General features: G+C 41.1%; 1 protein-coding gene across 5 annotated transcripts in view; it reads left to right on the top strand.

Annotated features, from left to right (window-relative positions):
* Positions 1-17,826, top strand: part of u2af1 (U2 small nuclear RNA auxiliary factor 1) — a 47,461-nt gene that overhangs the window by 16,173 nt on the left and 13,462 nt on the right. For 3 of the 5 annotated variants that reach the window (XM_043701456.1, XM_043701454.1, XM_043701458.1), the window contains 4 exons: positions 808-874; positions 12,543-12,592; positions 15,709-15,807; positions 16,016-16,149. In XM_043701456.1, coding sequence (XP_043557391.1) covers positions 808-874; positions 12,543-12,592; positions 15,709-15,807; positions 16,016-16,149 — 350 coding nt within the window. The remainder of the gene's footprint in view (positions 1-807; positions 875-12,542; positions 12,593-15,708; positions 15,808-16,015; positions 16,150-17,826) is intronic. The other 2 variants (XM_043701457.1, XM_043701455.1) reach the window with 1 other exon arrangement.

The raw sequence follows: 17,826 nt of genomic DNA, 5'->3' as shown, positions 1-17,826 counted from the left end.
ATGTTCATTTCCCAATAGGCACTACTATTCAAATCTTAAGTGTGCACACATGTTTGCACAGACTTTGTGGGCATCTATAAGTCCTTTCCCAGAATCCAGAGTTGGGAAGGCTGTTCATGATTAATTTGACTTGAAAGACAATGTCTCAGAAAACATCAAACCCTGGCTAGTGAGTGCTGCCAGCGTTGGCTTCTAGACATCAGGTTTTGTGCTGGAGATGATTCAATAGTGTGAGCTCACACTGGGTAAGTAGAGGCTTTTCAGTACCATGCATTGCTGAGATGTGCCAACAACTCAAGACCAGTATCCTGATTCCGTATAATCTCAATATAAATTTGTGGGAATCTCATGGTATGAAATTACTGATAGGACAGTCTTTGTGTACTGACTGAATTTTAGGGCCTGGAGTCTGGGGCTCGGGTCTGCAATGGTAAAGCTATTGTAAATTCCTGTGGTCCTGTGGCTGCACTTCCTGACGTGTTTAAAACAGAATGCATCAGAAAAGCAAATGGTTTTGTAGATGATGCTCACTATGATGTGTATTTGCGAGCTTCTGTCTTAAGCAAATTTCTGATTCTGAGATATGACCCAGTTACTGGTGGTCCTGCTGCTGTTATATCATGATATCTCCATATCTTCACAGCTTTGTCAGATGGGTTCTGATGAAAATGAAGACTCATCATTCTGAAGGGATTAACTTTTTCTTTTCAGCTCCCCATTTGCCAAGTCAAAGAGCGTAAAGTAGGTTTTAAGTTGAACATTTTTTTAGAGATGTGGTGTGAAAACCTGTTACGTTTTGTATTTCAGACCATTGCGCTCTTGAACTTATACCGTAACCCTCAAAACTGTACCCAGACAGCAGACGGTTTCCACTGTAAGTTAACAAATGTATTTGCAGGTTGTCGAGTTGTATTTATAGTCAGGAGGATGTGTGTTTTGTCATCCAATTCAGTATTTTGTAATAATATAGTTTGAGCAAAGTCTAGTACATGTATGTCTTCCAATTTTCTCAACTGTCTGGCTGAGAGGGGATGGGTGGGAGGGGACATGCTGTAGATGGTAAAGATTGGACCAGAAGACTCAAGATATTGAACAGAAATTTAATCATTTACTGAACACCTCTTCCAGGATGGGATGTCATATTCAGACTAAACTTGATTCAGGGTCTAGAATGTTGCACCAGCTGTCTTTGGGTTTGGTGCTGCCTAAGCCTCAGGTCAGAACAGTGCATCCAAAGCATAATGGACTTGGTTAATTATGTACGTGAAAACCTCTGTTCAGCAGTTAGCTATGATTGGCAGCAGGAAGCTCAGTTGCAGTGATGGGTCAGGCCTATTTCTTGAGTTTGAAGCTGTTTGGGAGGGTAAAATAAATCAGCAAAGGGATAGAAGGAAACATTACTTCAAAAATGTTCACTTTTTAAAAAATGAAATGTTATTGGACAGTCCTCTCTGAAATGTCATAATATTGAACAGATAAACAGTAGAGATGAGATCCTGTGAAAGTGTGTATAGACGTTTGCAAAAAAAATCAACCAACATCACTACAGCACCAGCTTGGCTGCATGGATCTCATATTTTCATTGTGGGTCTATTTCTCTCCGTTAAACAGCAAAACTGGAAAGAGTCTGCTTTTTGCGTCCTGTTAAGTGCAGCTTTGCTGTGCTCAACTGCAGTATAAATAACGTGAAATTTAGGAAATCTGGAATAAGGTTTATAAACAGCAGAAACCTTTAACTGAAAGATAAACTCTTGCTGATTAGAGCTTGAATTTGAATAAAATCATACAAGCCCCTAGTATATGTGGTACAATAGTATTACTGTTCAGTCCTTGCTTTCATTGATTTTTTGTGTAAAAGTTGGGACATGGTTGTTTCCGGAGTCGATTTACAATGGGATATGGGAAGAGGCTGGGAAAGTGGACTCAAGGCAAAGAATCAGCAAGATAACTTTGGATGGGAGAGCAGTCTCAGTGGAAGGAATGATTGTCTATGATATTTGAAGCTCCTTTTGAACTTCAATTCATGACACCGCATGAATCATCCCATTCAATTTTTAACCATGCAATGGTGTATACCTAGGATAATAAGTTCATAGGGTAAGGATGGTGCTGGCTAGGCCAACATCTGTTGCCAATCCCCAGTTGCCCTGGAGATGGTGATGAGAGCTGCTTGAAATAAGTTTGTAGTTATTTAGGCCAGACTGTAAGGAAAAGTGATTTCATTGCCTGAAGGACAAGAGTGAACTGCATTGGCTTTTACAACTGTCTGGTAGTTTCTGTGTCACCGTTGCGGAGATTGGTTTTTATTCTAGATTTAGTTCATTCACTGTTCCCTCAAGGGTAGAATTTTGTGGCAGCTGTGACAAATTTAGGTGGAGTCCAAGTCAGATAACCTTTTTATATATGTTTAAAGCACAGCTAATTATGTGTTTGAACTGGACTGCAATTCAAGAGTGGTTTACATTACAGCTTCAACAGTGGTTAATGTGCACTGGTTCACTTAAAATTAGGCTTGGTTCTTATACAGATTTCTTCCAGTAAATTTGAATGGTATGATTGACGCTTGTGTATCTGGTTGCAGTCTGAAAAGATGATCTGAACCATCAGAAAGAGACTCTACTCAGTATCTTGAGCCTTAAAGTTATATCACATGGGTGAGCTTTTTAATTGGATACAATGACTTGGAGGTGCTGGTGTTGGACGGGGGTGGACAAACTTACAAAATCCCACAATACCAGGTTATGGTCCAATAGGTCTATTCGGAAGCACTAGCTTCTGGAGCACTGCTCCTCCATCAGGTGATTGTGAAGAATAGGATCATGATCACAGCATTTATAGCCAAAGGAGTCCAGTGTCATGGAGATCTGATACATTAAACAATTTTAGATTAAATCTTTCATAATGGGATACCCTGGTTTCTGTTCTTTGACCTGTAAATCCCAGAACTTCTTTTAAATTACATTCTCAAATTAGCTCAGCTTTTCTAACAATAGGTGTGAAGTCTGTCTGTATCCCAATGCTATGTCAGACTGGCAAGCCCTCTGCACAGTTTTAGTTTTACGTGGATTCATGCAGTTTTTGAGCAAAATTAAAATATAATTCTCCAAAAACAAATTCATCCCATAAACATTTATGTATGCATCTGTAGGTGCGGCAGAGTAGGTGGGCATGAGTGCACATGATTGTGTGTAAGCTTGGTTAAGTATGAGTTGAGAGTGTGGGGGACTGTATGTGTATGCATATGAGAGAGAGCATGTGTACGAGAGGGTCTGCGTGGCTGAGAGAGTATGTAGGGGTGTGTGTGTGAGAGAATGTACCAGGTAGTGGGGTCACCTGTAGTGTGACATGAACCCAAGGTCCCAGTTGAGGCCATTACTGTGGGTACCGAACTTTGCTATCAGCTTCTGCTCAGCCACTCTGCATTGTCGCTTGTCCTGAAATCTGTCTTGGATAGTCACCCAAAGGTCCGAGGCCGAATGTCTCGGACCACTGAGTGTTCCCCGAGTGGGAGGCTGGGAAAGTGGACTCAAGGCAAAGAATCGAAACCAGCCTATCCCATTCTAAAATTGTTTAATGTATCACATTTCCATGACACTGGACTCCTTTGACTATAAATTCTGATCATGATCTTATTCTCCACAATTACCTCTTGGCATTCCGAAAGCTAGTGCTTCCAAATAGATCTAAATTCATACAAGATTAACTTAATGGCAAGAGAGAATGTGATGGTGGAGGTTTTGTTTAGGATTGGAGGCCAGTGACCAAAGATCAGTGATCTTTGAAAAGTGCTGATCCACTTTTGTTATGTATATAAATGATTTAGATGTGGGTATAGAAAACATGGTTAGTAAGTTTGCGAATGGCATCAAGTTTGGTGGTACAGTCAACAGTGGAGAAAACTATCTAAGTTTACAAAGAAACCTTGCTGAATTGGGTCAATGGACTGAAGAGTGGCAGATGGAGTTTAATTTGGATAAATGTGGTATTGCATTTTGGTACAACAAACAAGAGTAGGACTTGTACAATTGAAAGTAGGGTTTTGGATAGTGTTGTAGAATAGAGACCACGAGGGGTTCTTTGAAATTTGTGTCTGGTATAGATAGGGTGGTTAAGAAAGCATTAAGCATGCTTGCCTTCATTTCTCAGGCCTTTGAGTATAGGAGTTGGGACATTATGTTGAAGTAATCCAAGATGTTCTTGAAGTCTCTTCTGGAATAGTGTCAGTTATGGTTGCCCTGTTACAGGAAGCGTATTATTAAGAAGAGATTTACCAGGATATTGTTGGGAATGGAAGATTTGAGTTATAAGGAGATGCTGGATAGCCTGTGACTTTTTTCACTGGAGCACAGGAAGTTGGGGGGTGACCTTACAGAGATTTATAAAATCATGAGCATTGTGGATAAGATGAATGGCAGATGTCTTTTCCCTAGGGTGGGGGATTTTAAGGTGAGAAGAGAAAGATTTTAAAATGATGGGCAATTTTTTTTAATCGCAGTGGTTTATATGAGAAATGAACTTCCAGAAGAAGTGGTGACTACAGGTGCAATTACACCGTTTAAAAGATATTTAGATAAGTACTTGAAGAAATGTTTGGAGGGATATGGGCCAAGTGCTGGCAGGTGGGACTCGTTTAGTTTGGGATTATGGTCAGCATGGACTGGTTGGGCCAAAGGGTCTGCTTTCGTGTTGTATAACTCTATTATGAGGTGTTCTTGGCAGTTGGGTCATAAAGCACAGTTTTCGGGGTTCAAGGTAAGGGCAAATCTGCATGCTCTCTGGGAGATGGCTTCTCAGGTCTGTTTACCACAAAGTCTGTTACTCAAACCCCCAGTGAGGGCACTTTCTGGGTATTGTGTAATCAGTTAGTTTTGATCGGGGGTGCAGCTTCTTCTCAGATCCTTCATTTGGGGAAGTATAGGTAGAGTTGTAACTGAAGAAAAGCTCAGTTTAGGGCTGCCACTGTCTTGCCACCCTTCACCTTTCAAAAGCTACCTTGTTTTTGAATGTTCTTGCTTTCAAACTGTTCTGACTCTAAGACTGCGACTTAATTGAGGGCTGAACCTAAACTAAAATCAGTTTGGCAAAAGGGAAAATGAAAAGCAAAAAAATCATCCTGTTTGTCAGCACAGAACTGCTCACCCTAGGGTCATAGAGGTCTACGTGCAGAAAAAGGCCCTTTGGTCATCAAGTCTGTGCCAGTCAAAAATAATCACCTAACTGTTCTAATCCCATCTTTCAGTACTTGTCCCATAGTCTTGTATGTCTTGGCATTACAAGGTTAAGTGCTTCTCAAATGTTATGAGGGTTTCTGCCTTTACTACCCATACAGGTTCTCATCACCCTAGTGAGTGAAAATTTTATTTCCTTCAAGTCCCTCTATACTTCCTGACCCTTAGCTTAAATTTATGCCCCCATGGTCATTGATTCCCTCCACCATGGCAGCATCCTGGTAAATCTCCACACCCTTTCCAGTGCAATCACTTCCCTCCTGTAATGCGGATTTTTGAACTGCACTGTAAACGCTAACTGTGACCCAACCAACCTTTACACTGTTCCAGCATAACTTCCCTGCTCTTAAGCTATGCCTCAGCTAATAAAGGCAAGTATCCCAAATGTAGCCTTATCCTTACCTGCTCCCTTAGTGGACCGATGGGCATGCACACCAAAGTCACTCTGAGCTTCCCAGGGTCCAACCATTCTTCATGTATTCTCTTCACTTGTTTGTCCTGCCCAAGTGCATCACCTCACACTTATCCGATTGCATTCCATTTGCCAATGACCAGCCCATCTATATACTCCTATAACCAAAGGCTTTCCTCCTCTCTATTTACCATCCCACCAGTTCTTGTATCATCCACAAATTTGCTGAACAAACCCCTATGTTCAAGACTAAATATTTTATATAAACCACAAACAGCATGGGCCCCAATGCAAAATCCTACTAGACACAGGCTTCCATTCACAAAATAACTCCCAGCTATCCACCCTGTGCTTTTGGATGCTCAGCTATTCTGCATCCGGTTTGCCACATTTCCTTCCAAGGGTTGTTACCTTTGGTATCAATCTCCTGTTATCAAAAGCCTTGCTGAAATCCAAGTGGACTACATCAAATGGATTGACTACACACCTGGTTAATCAAGCTGTTCAAACCTGAAGTCCCCCTAATAAAACCATGCTGACAGTTATTGATTAATCCCGGCCTCTCCAAGTGCAGATAAATTCTACCCACCAAATTTGCTTCCAGAACTTTACCCACCATCCAGGTTAGACTGACTAGTCTATAGTTTCCTGCTTTATCTCTTGCTTTTTATTTCTTGAATAACCATCCAATTCACTTTCCTCCAATCCTCTAGCAACTCACTTATGGCAAAAGAGGAATTGAAAATTATTTTCAGTGCCCTTAGTATTTCCTCTCGTGTCTCTCAAAAGCCTGGGGTGCATTTTGTCAGGCCCAGGATATTTATCTACTTTTAGGTTTGCCAGGCTACTCTACACCTCCTTTCTGTGTTACTTAAAGTATATCACAATTGCCTGATCCCTATTGTGCCTCTCGCTGTGAATACTGGCACAAAGTATTCATTTACAACACTACCTATGTCCTCTGACTCATGCACAAATTATCAGTGTGGTCGTTAATGCCTCTACTCTTTCCTTAGTTATCCTTTTATCCTTGACATAGATGGAAATAACTTAAGGTTTTCCTTTCATTTTCTCTATTATTTTTTCATGTCCCTTTTTGCTCTCCTAATTTTCTTTTTAAAGTTTTCCTCTTGCACTCTCTCTACTCCTGTACAGCCTTTGTTGTTTAGAGCCCCCAGTATCTGCTATAAGCCTCCCTTTCCTCTTTTTCCAATCCTGTCTGTGCCTTGATATCCAGAGATCACAGGATTTGTGGTCCCACCTTTTATCTTCATTGAAACATGTTAGCCCCATACTCTCCCTATTACCACCCTGAACGTGTTGCACCAATTATTCCACTGTCCTGACACAGATTTGCCTCAAAGTATCTCCTCCTAGTCTACTCCAGCCAAATCAGACCTGATCTTGTTAGAATCAGCTCTCCCTCAGTTTTGAGCCTTCATTTCAAGCCCATTGAACTGTTGGGGGATCTTTAGTGCTCTCCCAAAATCATTGCTTCTTTTGGTTTTGAAGTTGCACATTTTTTCCCCTGACACCACAGTCTTTCGACTTTGTTGGCTGGGCGCAGCTTAGGAAGGATATATTGATCTTGGAGGGAATACAATGTAGTTTTACAAGAAAGATATCTAGACTTCAGTGGTTAAGTCATGAGGACAGGCTATTTTCTCTAGAATTTAGAAGGATAAAGGGTGATCTGATCAGTGAATTCAGCCATTAACAGGGAAAAGATAAGGTAGATAAACAATTTCCACTGCTTGGGGATTCTAAAACTGCGGGGTATAGTCTGAGAATTAGGGCCAGATTGTTCAGAAGAGGTGTTCAGAGGCACTTCCACACACACAGGGTGAGAGAGATTTGTAACTCTCTCCCACAAATAGCAGTTGATGCTAGATAGGTTGTTACTTTTAAATTTGAGATAGATGCATGTTTATTCTACAAAATTTAAGGGATATGCATCAAAGACAGGTACATAGTCATATTGGAAGGAAACTGACATTTTGGTCCAACTTGTCCATGCTGACCAGACATCTCAATCTGGCCTCATCCTATTTTCCAACTTTTGGCCCATGTCCCTCTAAACTCTCTCCGTTTTTGATGGCCATCCAGATGCCGAGTATATGTTGTAATTGTACTCCCCACCACAATTTTCTCTGCCAGCTTGTTCCATACATGCCCCACATTCTGCATGAAAATGTTACTCCCCCACGTCCTTTTTAAATCTTTGCTCTCTCACCTGTGCCCTCCACATTTGGACTCTTTTTTTCCCCCACCCTAGAAATAAAGGCCTTGGCTATTCACCCTATCCATGCTCCGCATGACTTTATAAACCTTGACACAGTCACCTTCCAGCCTCTGACACTCCAGAGGAAAGAATCCCCAGCCCATTCAGCCTTTCCCTATATCTCAAATTTTCCAGTCCCAAAAACATCCTTGTCAATATTTTCTGCACGCACTCAAGTTTAACCACATCCTTCCCACAGAAGGGTGACCAGAACTTCTAAAAGTGGCCTCACCAATGTCCTGTACATCCACGACATGACATCCCAACTCCTATACTCAATCTTCTGACCAATTTAAAGGCGAGAGTGCCAAATGCTTTCTTCACCACCCTGTCCACCTATGACTGCGCTTTCAAGGAGTTGTGAATCTATACCCCTCAATCTCTCTGTTCGGCAGCACTCCCCAGAGCCTACCATTAAGTGTATAAGTCCTGTCCTGATTTGCCTTACTAAAATGCAACACCTCACATTTATCTAAATTAAACTCCATCTGCCATTCACTGGCCCATCTGGTCAAGGTCCTATTATACTCAGTGAAAAAGATTTTCTCAGTCCACTACACCACTGGTTTGGTATCATGTGAAAACTTACCAAATATTCCTCCTATATTCACATCTAAATCACATATATCAATGACGAAAAGCTGTGGACCCAGCACCGATCTTTATGTCACTCTGCTGATTGTAGGCCTCCAGTCTGTAAAGCAACCCTCCTCCACCACCCTCTGTCTCCTATCTTCAAGTCAATGTTATATCCAATTGGCTAGCTTCTCCCCGGCTTCCATATGATCTAACCTCACTAACCAGTCCATCATGCAGAATCTTGTTGACCATTTTGCTGAAGTCCATATCGAGAACCGCTCTGCCTTAATCAATCCCTTTGTCACTTCTTAAACTCAAATCAAATTAGTGAGACATGATTTCCCACGCACAGAGCCATGTTAACTAACCTGAATCAGTCCTTACCTTTCCAAATACATATAAATCCTGTCCCTCAGAATCCCCTCCAACAATTTACCCACCACCGACATACGGCTCACTGGTCGATAGTTCCCTGGCTTTTCCTTACAGCCTTTCATAAATAATGGCACCACGTTAGCCAACCTCCAATCTTCTGGCATCTGTTGATGATACAAATATCTCGGCAAGGGGCCCAGCATCATTTCCCTGGCTTCGCACCAAGTTCTGGGGAACACCTGATCATATCCCAGGAATCTAACTACTTTAAGACCTCCAGTACCACCTCTATAATATGAATTTTTTTCAAAATATCACCACTTATTCCTGAAGTTCCTTAACTTCCATCTCCTCCTCCACATTAAATAAATGAAATATTTGTTTGTTGTCTCACCCATCTCCAATGATTCCATACGTGGGCGGCCACCTTGATCTTTAAGGAGCCCTGTTCTCTCCCTCGTTACTCTATTGCCCTTATTGTAGTTATAGAATCTCTTTGGATTCTCCTTTACTCCATTTGCCAAAGCTATCTCATGTCCCATTTTCACCTACCTGATTTCCCTCTTTAGTATGTTCCTACTGCCTTATACTCCTCTAAGAATTCACTCAATCCTTGCTGTCTATCAGTCTATACTGACATATGGCTTATTTTTCTTGACCAAAGCTTCAATTTCTCTTGTCATCCAGCATTCCCTATTTCCGCCAGCTTTGCCCTTCACACTAACAGGAAGGTAGTGTCTCTGAATTTGCGATATTTCATTTTTAAAGGCCTCCTACTTCCCAACTGTCCCTTTGCCTCCAAATAGATTCCCCCAAACAACTTTTAAAAGTTCTGAAAGTTTTGAAAGTATGGAGTTAGGCCACAGATCAGCCATGATCTCATTGAATAGTGGAACAGACTCAAGGAGCAGACAGGCCTACTCCTGATCCTATTCTTGATTACATGAAGTGGATTCTGCATTTTGCAGCCACAGTCACTTTGATTGTGATCGGAATTGGAAAAGGCAGATGTGGCAGCCAGTCTATTCCCTTTACTGGACGAATTAGCCATTTCTGACTGTGTTTTTCTAGGAAGGTCTGTTGGACTGTGGTTTAGATCAGGTTACGTTTCTGCTAAAGATTGCAGGGGCTAGGAGACAAATAATAATTAAATTGGTCTCAACTTGAGTTCAACCCACGTGGATTGTGAAATCTAATCATTGCAGGCAGGATGTGATCAGTTTATTAAAAAAAATGAATACAGAAGCTGCAGTGTCCTCAATTGACCAAGTCAATTTCAGTTTGGCATGACTTGTATTAATTGGGTGGGTAATGTCCCATTGCATCATAAAGGTGCACATGAGAACACAAACTGGTCTTGTGTAGTAGGCTTCAATTCTATGTTTCCATTGTCTTTTATATTACTTTGGTGTAAGTTCATTTCATTTAGAAAGCTTGGTATGTTGTGTGTGTCGTTTTCTGTCCCATTCTAATGTTTGCAGTAACAGGCAGAAAAGTCCTGAGTGGTCGTCATTGCTTTTGCTAATGAGCTTAAAGCTGTTGCTCAGAGACACAGCAATGTCTTCTTTTGAGCTGAACCTAGATATTTTCTGATCATACAGGAACTGACTGTAACTGAAATTAAACAATAGGTTTTCATCTTTGTTTGCAGTATTTGTTGATCCAGCAATGTCCAAAATACTGTTCACAATTCCCTTTACAAACCCGAAGGGAAGAGGCTGTCCACAACTCCAGAATAAGTGAATACTGTCCACACCTCCCCACATGGACTGGAACAGATGAATATTCTCTATACCTCCCCACATGAACAGGAGCTCCTTTTTACAATTTACAATTCATTCTGTAGACCCATTTACAATGGATAAAGGGGCCAAAGTATAATACTTAAAATTGTTGATGTCACATAGGTAGGAGAGGGAGTTGTGAAGAGGACATGAGCTCTATAAAGGGATATAAGTTAAGTGAATGAGCAAATATCTTGCAAATGGAATGCAATATGGGGAGGTGAACAATTGACAATTTTGGTGCAAAGAATAAAGAAGCATATTATCTAAGTAATGAGAGGCTGCAGAGCTCTGAGATACTGAGCGATCTGGGAGTCCTAGTGCATGAATCACAGAAGATTAATCTGCAGATACAAAAGTGAACAGGAAAGCTCATACAATTCCCCTTGCAATAAACCATAACATTTTAAGAATAGGGAGGTTATGCTTCTGGAGAACTGTGTATAGTACTGGTCACTAGGCTTACACAAGATGTTAATGTGTTGAAAGCAGTTCAGAAAAGGTTTACTAGACGTACCTGAATTGAATAGATTACTTTACATGCTCGATCTGTCCCCTCTGGAGTTTAGAAGAGCCAGACTTGACTTAATTGAAACATATGAAAGCTGGATTTATGTTTGAAAGTGATGAATTTAGGGGGTTACAGGGGTAGGGCTGGAGAATAGGACTAGCTGGTTAGTTCTTACAGTACCAGTGGGTCAAATGACATCCTGTACTGTAAAATTCTTATGATTCTCTGAAGATTGTGACTTAACTGGGTGGGTATGGGAAGGATGTTCCCTCTTATGGAAGAGTCTTATGGGAGGGTTCAGTTAGCTCGCTTGGCTGCATGGCTAGTTTGCAATGCAGTATGATGCAAATGGCTTGAGTTCAATCCCTGCACTGGCTGAGGTTACCATGAAGGACTCTCCCTTTGCCTGAAGTGGGTGACCCTTGGGTTAAACCTCACCAGTCATGTCTTTGTGATGAGAGAGCAGCCACATGGTCTGGTAAGATTTTGGTGACATTACTTCTTAGAATTAGGAGTGATAGTTTAAAAAGTTAAGAGTGATGAGGAAAAAGGAATTTAAAGGGTTAAGTCTGTTTGGAATTCCCTCCCTCAAATGGCAGTGAATGCAAAATAGTTAAATATTTTTAAGGCAGAAGTAGATAATCTTCCAACCACGTGGCAAAGCTATCATGAGTATACAGGAATGTAGAGTTGAGGTTAAAACCAGATCAACCATAATCTTATTGAGTAGTGCAGCAAGTTCAGTGGCTCCCTACTTAGGTTCTCTGTTCATATGAATGGGCAGATGTACTGTCCAAATCTCCCCATGTTGACAGGAACAGGTGAATACTGTCCACATCTCCCCTTGGTAAGGAACAGTCTTCACCAACATGACACAAACATAATTGGGGACTTAATTACAATAATGATTTCAGACTAAATGATTCCTGTACCTTGGGAAATTGATGGAAGCTAATCTGGCTTTGAGTTTCTGAGTGCTATGTAACTCAAGGAATTTGATATTGAATTGATGTTTCTAAATATTTAGAATTAAAATTTTAATTGATGTGTAAACTGCAAGTTCTATAAGTGAACTGTGTTCCTTGGTTTGCAATTAGCCCGCTAGAAATGAGCACCCTAAAGGCAAAGTCTGTAACTAGCAACTGCTGCACTAAACTACTCACAACAACTGGAAGGGTACATCGGTGCAGAAAAAGCCTTCAAGCACTATGCATCAGGGTGAGAAGGCTCTTTGTGTCTTGAAATGAAATAATGTATTTAGAGTTTTGTGTTGGATTTGTATAAGGTCAATCAGATACTGCAGCTTCATTTAAGATGTCGGGTTTAATGTAAATTGCAATTGTGTGAAGCTTGTCAATTTGTCTCATGTTAGGTGCTGTTGGTGATGTTGAAATGCAGGAACATTATGATGAATTCTTTGAGGTGAGTGATGTTTGCTTTTTTGCTATATGTGCACACGAGTGACATACTTGTGAAATGATATGGCGCTATTATTTGCCTTTGTCATTGTCAATATATCTGATCATTTGTCCATCTGAATGTTTTGCATTTAAGATGTCAGCTATTGGGACTTTAAAACAAGAAATATTAGGTTGGGGTTTTGGAGAATACAAATACAGTTGTGCAGTATCAGGGCAGGAGGTTGTTTGCTCCTAAGTATGAATTCAAGATAACATGAGACTTTTTGCTTTTACATCAGAATTACTGATGAAAAGAAGGTATTCAACCTCACCATTTATGTCTGCTTGTCCTCTGCAATTAAAATTATATTCGGCTCTTCTGTTCCTATGTAATTATCAATGTCCAACATGTATTTGCACCTGTTTAATCTTGAATGTTGACTCTGTCTCTGCTGAAACTACTAACCTTGAAAGTGAATTCCATGGCCTCACGACTAAAGAGGTTACCAGTGGTTTCTTTCAGATCTCACTTGTTAACTGTGTATCTCATTCTTGACTCCACAACCTTTAAAGTTCTGCTGGACTTGGGCATCCCTTTGAAGTGAATGTCTTACTTGGTCAATTCAGAGGATAGTTAACTTTTAACTATGTTGCTGGGGTCTAGAATTGACTTTGGTCAGACCATGTAATGATGGCAAATTTCTTTCCCTAAAAGAGCATTAGTGAGGAACTCAGTTCTGTACTGAGACCTGAGAACAAGGCTGAGAGGAGGTGAGAGTCCTGTGAGCATGGGAGTGGGATCTGTTATTGCCACAGAGTTTTTAAAGTGTAAAGAGCCACCATTTCCATGGTACTTCCATGTCAACTGTTTTGAAAAGTTGGAAGGGTTTTAAGGGACCACAGCTGTTAGCACTCCAGCTCACAACCATTCCTGCTTTTTGAAGCTCATGACTTTGAAGTTTTCAATCACAGTTTGGGAAATCCTATGCTAGAAAAAATATAGAGAAAATTTCTGGCGTCATCCTTGTAAATCTGTCAGTTTTATATCTGAAAAGGTTGACAAACTGGGTGTTTATTGGGTAAAGAAGGCTGAGGGGTTACCTAATAGATGTTTAACATTATTCAGTTGTAAAGTTAATATAGTACAGGGACAGTGCTCCCTCTTGTGGGGAAAGAAATAAATAGAAGCCATCACAAAAAAATTCAATTGGAATTTCAAACAACATGTGGAATATGCTATCATCTGGTAGATGTTTAAGACAAATGGTCTGTCTCTGTTCTGTATATCCTATTTAATTCATCCAAGCAAATCTAAAACCACGAGATTTGTATTTTTTTTTGTAAATGTAGTGCATATTCTTTACATTGTGCACTTGCTTTTCAAAATGACCCTATGTTGTCAAGCAATCCTTCTAATATCTTCCACCTCAGTCACCTTTTTAACTCTGCCATAATTCAGTTGCATGTTTTAATTGGAAAAGATTCTCTGGGCAAGGTCTATAAGCATTTAGAAGCAAATGGTCGTCTTAGCAATAGACAGCATGATTTTGTGGGGTGGGAGATTGTGTCTCACTGACTTGATACGTTTTTTGAGGAGGTGACTGAAATGATTGAGGGAAAAGTGGTTGTCTACATGGACTTCAGTAAAGCCTTTGACAAGGTCCCTCATGGCAGACTGGTACAAAAGGTGAAGTCAGGTGGTTTCAGGGATGAGCTGACAAGATGGATACAGAACTGGATTAGTCTTAGGAGACCGAGGGGCAGCAATGGATGGATGCTTGTCGGATGGAGGGTCATGACCAGTGGTGTTCCACAGGGATCAGTGTTGGGACCTCTGCTGTTCGTGATCTATATAAATGATTTGGAGGAGAGCATAGCTGGTCTAATTAGTAAGTTTGGAGATAATACAATGGTGGAGTTACAGATAATGAGGAAGATTGTCAGGATATGGATCATTTAGCGGCATGGGCAAAACAATGGCAGATGGAGTTTAATCTGGACAAATATGCTGTGGGAATACTAAATATTGTGGATGTAGGTTTGCTCGCTGAGCTGGAAGGTTCATTTTCAGACGTTTTGTCACCCTACTAGGTAACATTATCCAGAGGCCACTGAAGAAGTTTACAGATATTGTAAGTGAAGACAATTTTAGTATGGAAGGGCAAAATGTGTTGGTGCAGGCCTGGATGGCCTGTTCTTGTGCTGTCTTTGTTCTAATCAAGCTGGTCGCTTTGTCCTGGATGGTGTCAGGCTACTTCAGTGTTGTTGGAGCTGCACCCGTCCAGGCAAGTGGGGAGCTTTCTGTGACACTCCTGACTTGTGCCTTGTAAATGGTGGACAGGCTTTGTGGAGTCAGAGGTGAAGTCCTTGCTGTAGGATTCCTAGCCTGTGATCTCCATTTGGTAGCTATATGGGGAGTTCAGTTCATTTTCCGGTCAACAGTAACCCCCTAGGATATTGATAATGGGGGATTTGGTGATAGTGTTGAATGTCATAGGGTGTTGGTTAGATTTTGTCTTATTCAAGATGATCATTGCCTGGCATTTGTGTGGCGTAAGTGTTACTTGTCAACCGAAATCTGATTATTGTTCGGGTGCTGCTGCGTATTGGTAAGGATTGCTACGCTTCCAGTTTTAATGTTCCAATACTCCTGTTCATGTTTCTGGTTGAATTGTAACCTTGATTATTGAGTTTAACCTACTACCTGATTGGTTTCATTGTTTAAGCCAGATTTAACTAATTTGCTTGAAATGAGAGTGCTATACATATTTTTTGTAATACCATTCTGTCTTCTATTTACTATCTTTATCTCGATGATTGAATAATTAAAATCTTGCATCAGAATATTGTATTAGTAATTTGACCATAGCTTAGCTTTTCCATTCATCCCATGCTATCTGGAGCTCCAGAATGTACCCTGACTAAACAAATAAGCAAGTTTTGAGATCCTGCTGTTCCATTGCAGTCCTTTCCTCTCATTGTGGCACTCCACTCAAACACATGATTTCCCTTTTGCATGCATTTTGGTTACTTTCTTCCGGCAATTTGTTTCCCACATGCACAGTTTTTGAGGAGTTTTGTATTTTCTACCTGCCCTAATTCTGTGTGGATAACTGCTGTGTTGTCCTTTGTCTGCAGGAGGTTTTTACAGAAATGGAGGAAAAGTATGGTGAAATTGAAGAGATGAATGTCTGTGACAATCTGGGTGATCACCTGGTTGGAAATGTCTATGTAAAGGTGAGAATTTCCAACAGTGGCCCTTCCCTCCTCGCTGACTGCCTTGTGTGCTACAGAGCTGAAGCTTTCACTGTGAACCTGCTCCGCTGTGCTTGACGTTTTTAGTAAAGTATTTTGAGTGTTGCTTTTGGGATCTTCAGTGCCTGCCTCTATCTTAATTCAGTCATTATTATTTAGATCCTCTGACTCTACTTATTTTCTGTTTCAGTTTCGCCATGAAGAAGATGCAGAAAAGGCTGTGAATGACCTGAACAATCGCTGGTTCAATGGACAACCAATTCATGCAGAGCTATCACCGGTAACTGACTTCAGAGAGGCTTGTTGCAGGCAGTATGAAATGGGGTGAGTATTCACATCAGTTATTATGCTGCTGTTCTTACCTTCCAAAAAGATCAAAAAATAAATTGTGATCGAAGCCCATATACAGTAAACAATGAGGCTGATTTCAATCATAAGTAGCAATCTTCCATTTTTTTGAGCTTTGCATATTGATTTTGATGGGGATTTTGCCCCTCCATCATCTGCTGATTACTCAGGGGAACTTAGAGTGGACCCTGCATAAGGCACTGCCTGGAAACATGGTGGAGGCAGGTTTAATTGCCCTGCTCAAGGTCATGGGTGTTTTTTTAATGGATAGCAATAATGTGCAGGAATTTGGGGAGAAGGCACTATATGAGTCAGAGTAGATAATAGAGTCAGTGCAGCAACTAGGGGCTAACTGGCTCCCTCTACTGAAACAACTGTGATCACAACTGATGTTGAATAGTGGAGCAGGTTTAAAGGGCTGAATGGCATACTCTTTATTCTGTGTTTCCTTTGTGTAAAGGGAGGATGTTTTTTTCTCTTGCGGGATTTTAGAACTGGTGAGCATGGTTTAAAGCAGAGATCAGGAGGAATTCTTATGAAGGTTGGGGTCAATAGTATTTGGACTTGATAGGAATGAGGGCAAACTCTTTAGATGGGATCATATCTGGGCCGAAGAAAGATAGTTGTGGTTGTTGAAGGTAAGTCATCTTACCTCCAGTTCTTCAAGGGAGTGTCCTTGGGCCAACCATCGAGTTCCTTCATCAATAACCTTTAGAACATAGAACATAGAAGAATACAGCGCAGTACAGGCCCTTCGGCCCTCGATGTTGCGCCGATCCAAGCCCACCTAACCTACACTAGCCCACTATCCTCCATATGCCTATCCAATGCCCGCTTAAATGCCCATAATGAGGAAGAGTCCACCACTGCTACTGGCAGGGCATTCCATGAACTCACGACTCGCTGAGTAAAGAACCTACCCCTAACATCTGTCCTATACCTACCCCCCCCTTAATTTAAAGCTATGCCCCCTTGTAATAGCTGACTCCATACGTGGAAAAAGGTTCTCACGGTCAACCCTATCTAAACCCCTAATCATCTTATACACCTCTATCAAGTCACCCCTAAACCTTCTTTTCTCATATGACTTTAATTCGTCATAAAGTCAGAAGTGGGCATGTTTGCTGATGACTGCATAGTGTTCAGCACCACTGGGAACTCCTCAGATACTGAAGCAGATCATGACATGGAGAAAAGAAGTGAATGTACATTTACAGACAACACAAAAACAGACACCAGCAAATTGTGAGAGGCGTACAAACAGTTTACAGAGAGACATTGGGAAGTGAAAGAAGTGGACAAAAGGTGGCAAGTGGGACATAATGTGGGAAAATGGGAAGTTTTGGAAGGGAGAGCAAAATTGGAGAACATAGAACATAGAAGAATACAGCGCAGTACAGGCCCTTTGGCCCTCGATGTTGCGCCGATCCAAGCCCACCTAACCTATACTAACCCACTATCCTCCATATGCCTATCCAATGCACATTTAAATGCCCATAATGAAGGAGAGTCCACCACTGCTACTGGCAGGGCATTCCATGAACTCACGACTCGCTGAGTAAAGAATCTACCCCTAACATCTGTCCTATACCTACCCCCCCTTAACTTAAAGCTATGCCCCCTTGTAATAGCTGACTCCATAAGTGGAAAAAG

Source organism: Chiloscyllium plagiosum, chromosome 12 (genome assembly GCF_004010195.1).
Source record: "Chiloscyllium plagiosum isolate BGI_BamShark_2017 chromosome 12, ASM401019v2, whole genome shotgun sequence".
Taxonomy (NCBI): domain Eukaryota; kingdom Metazoa; phylum Chordata; class Chondrichthyes; order Orectolobiformes; family Hemiscylliidae; genus Chiloscyllium; species Chiloscyllium plagiosum.
The sequence above is the reverse complement of the archived record's forward strand: the minus strand, read 5'-3'. Positions and strand labels throughout refer to the sequence as shown.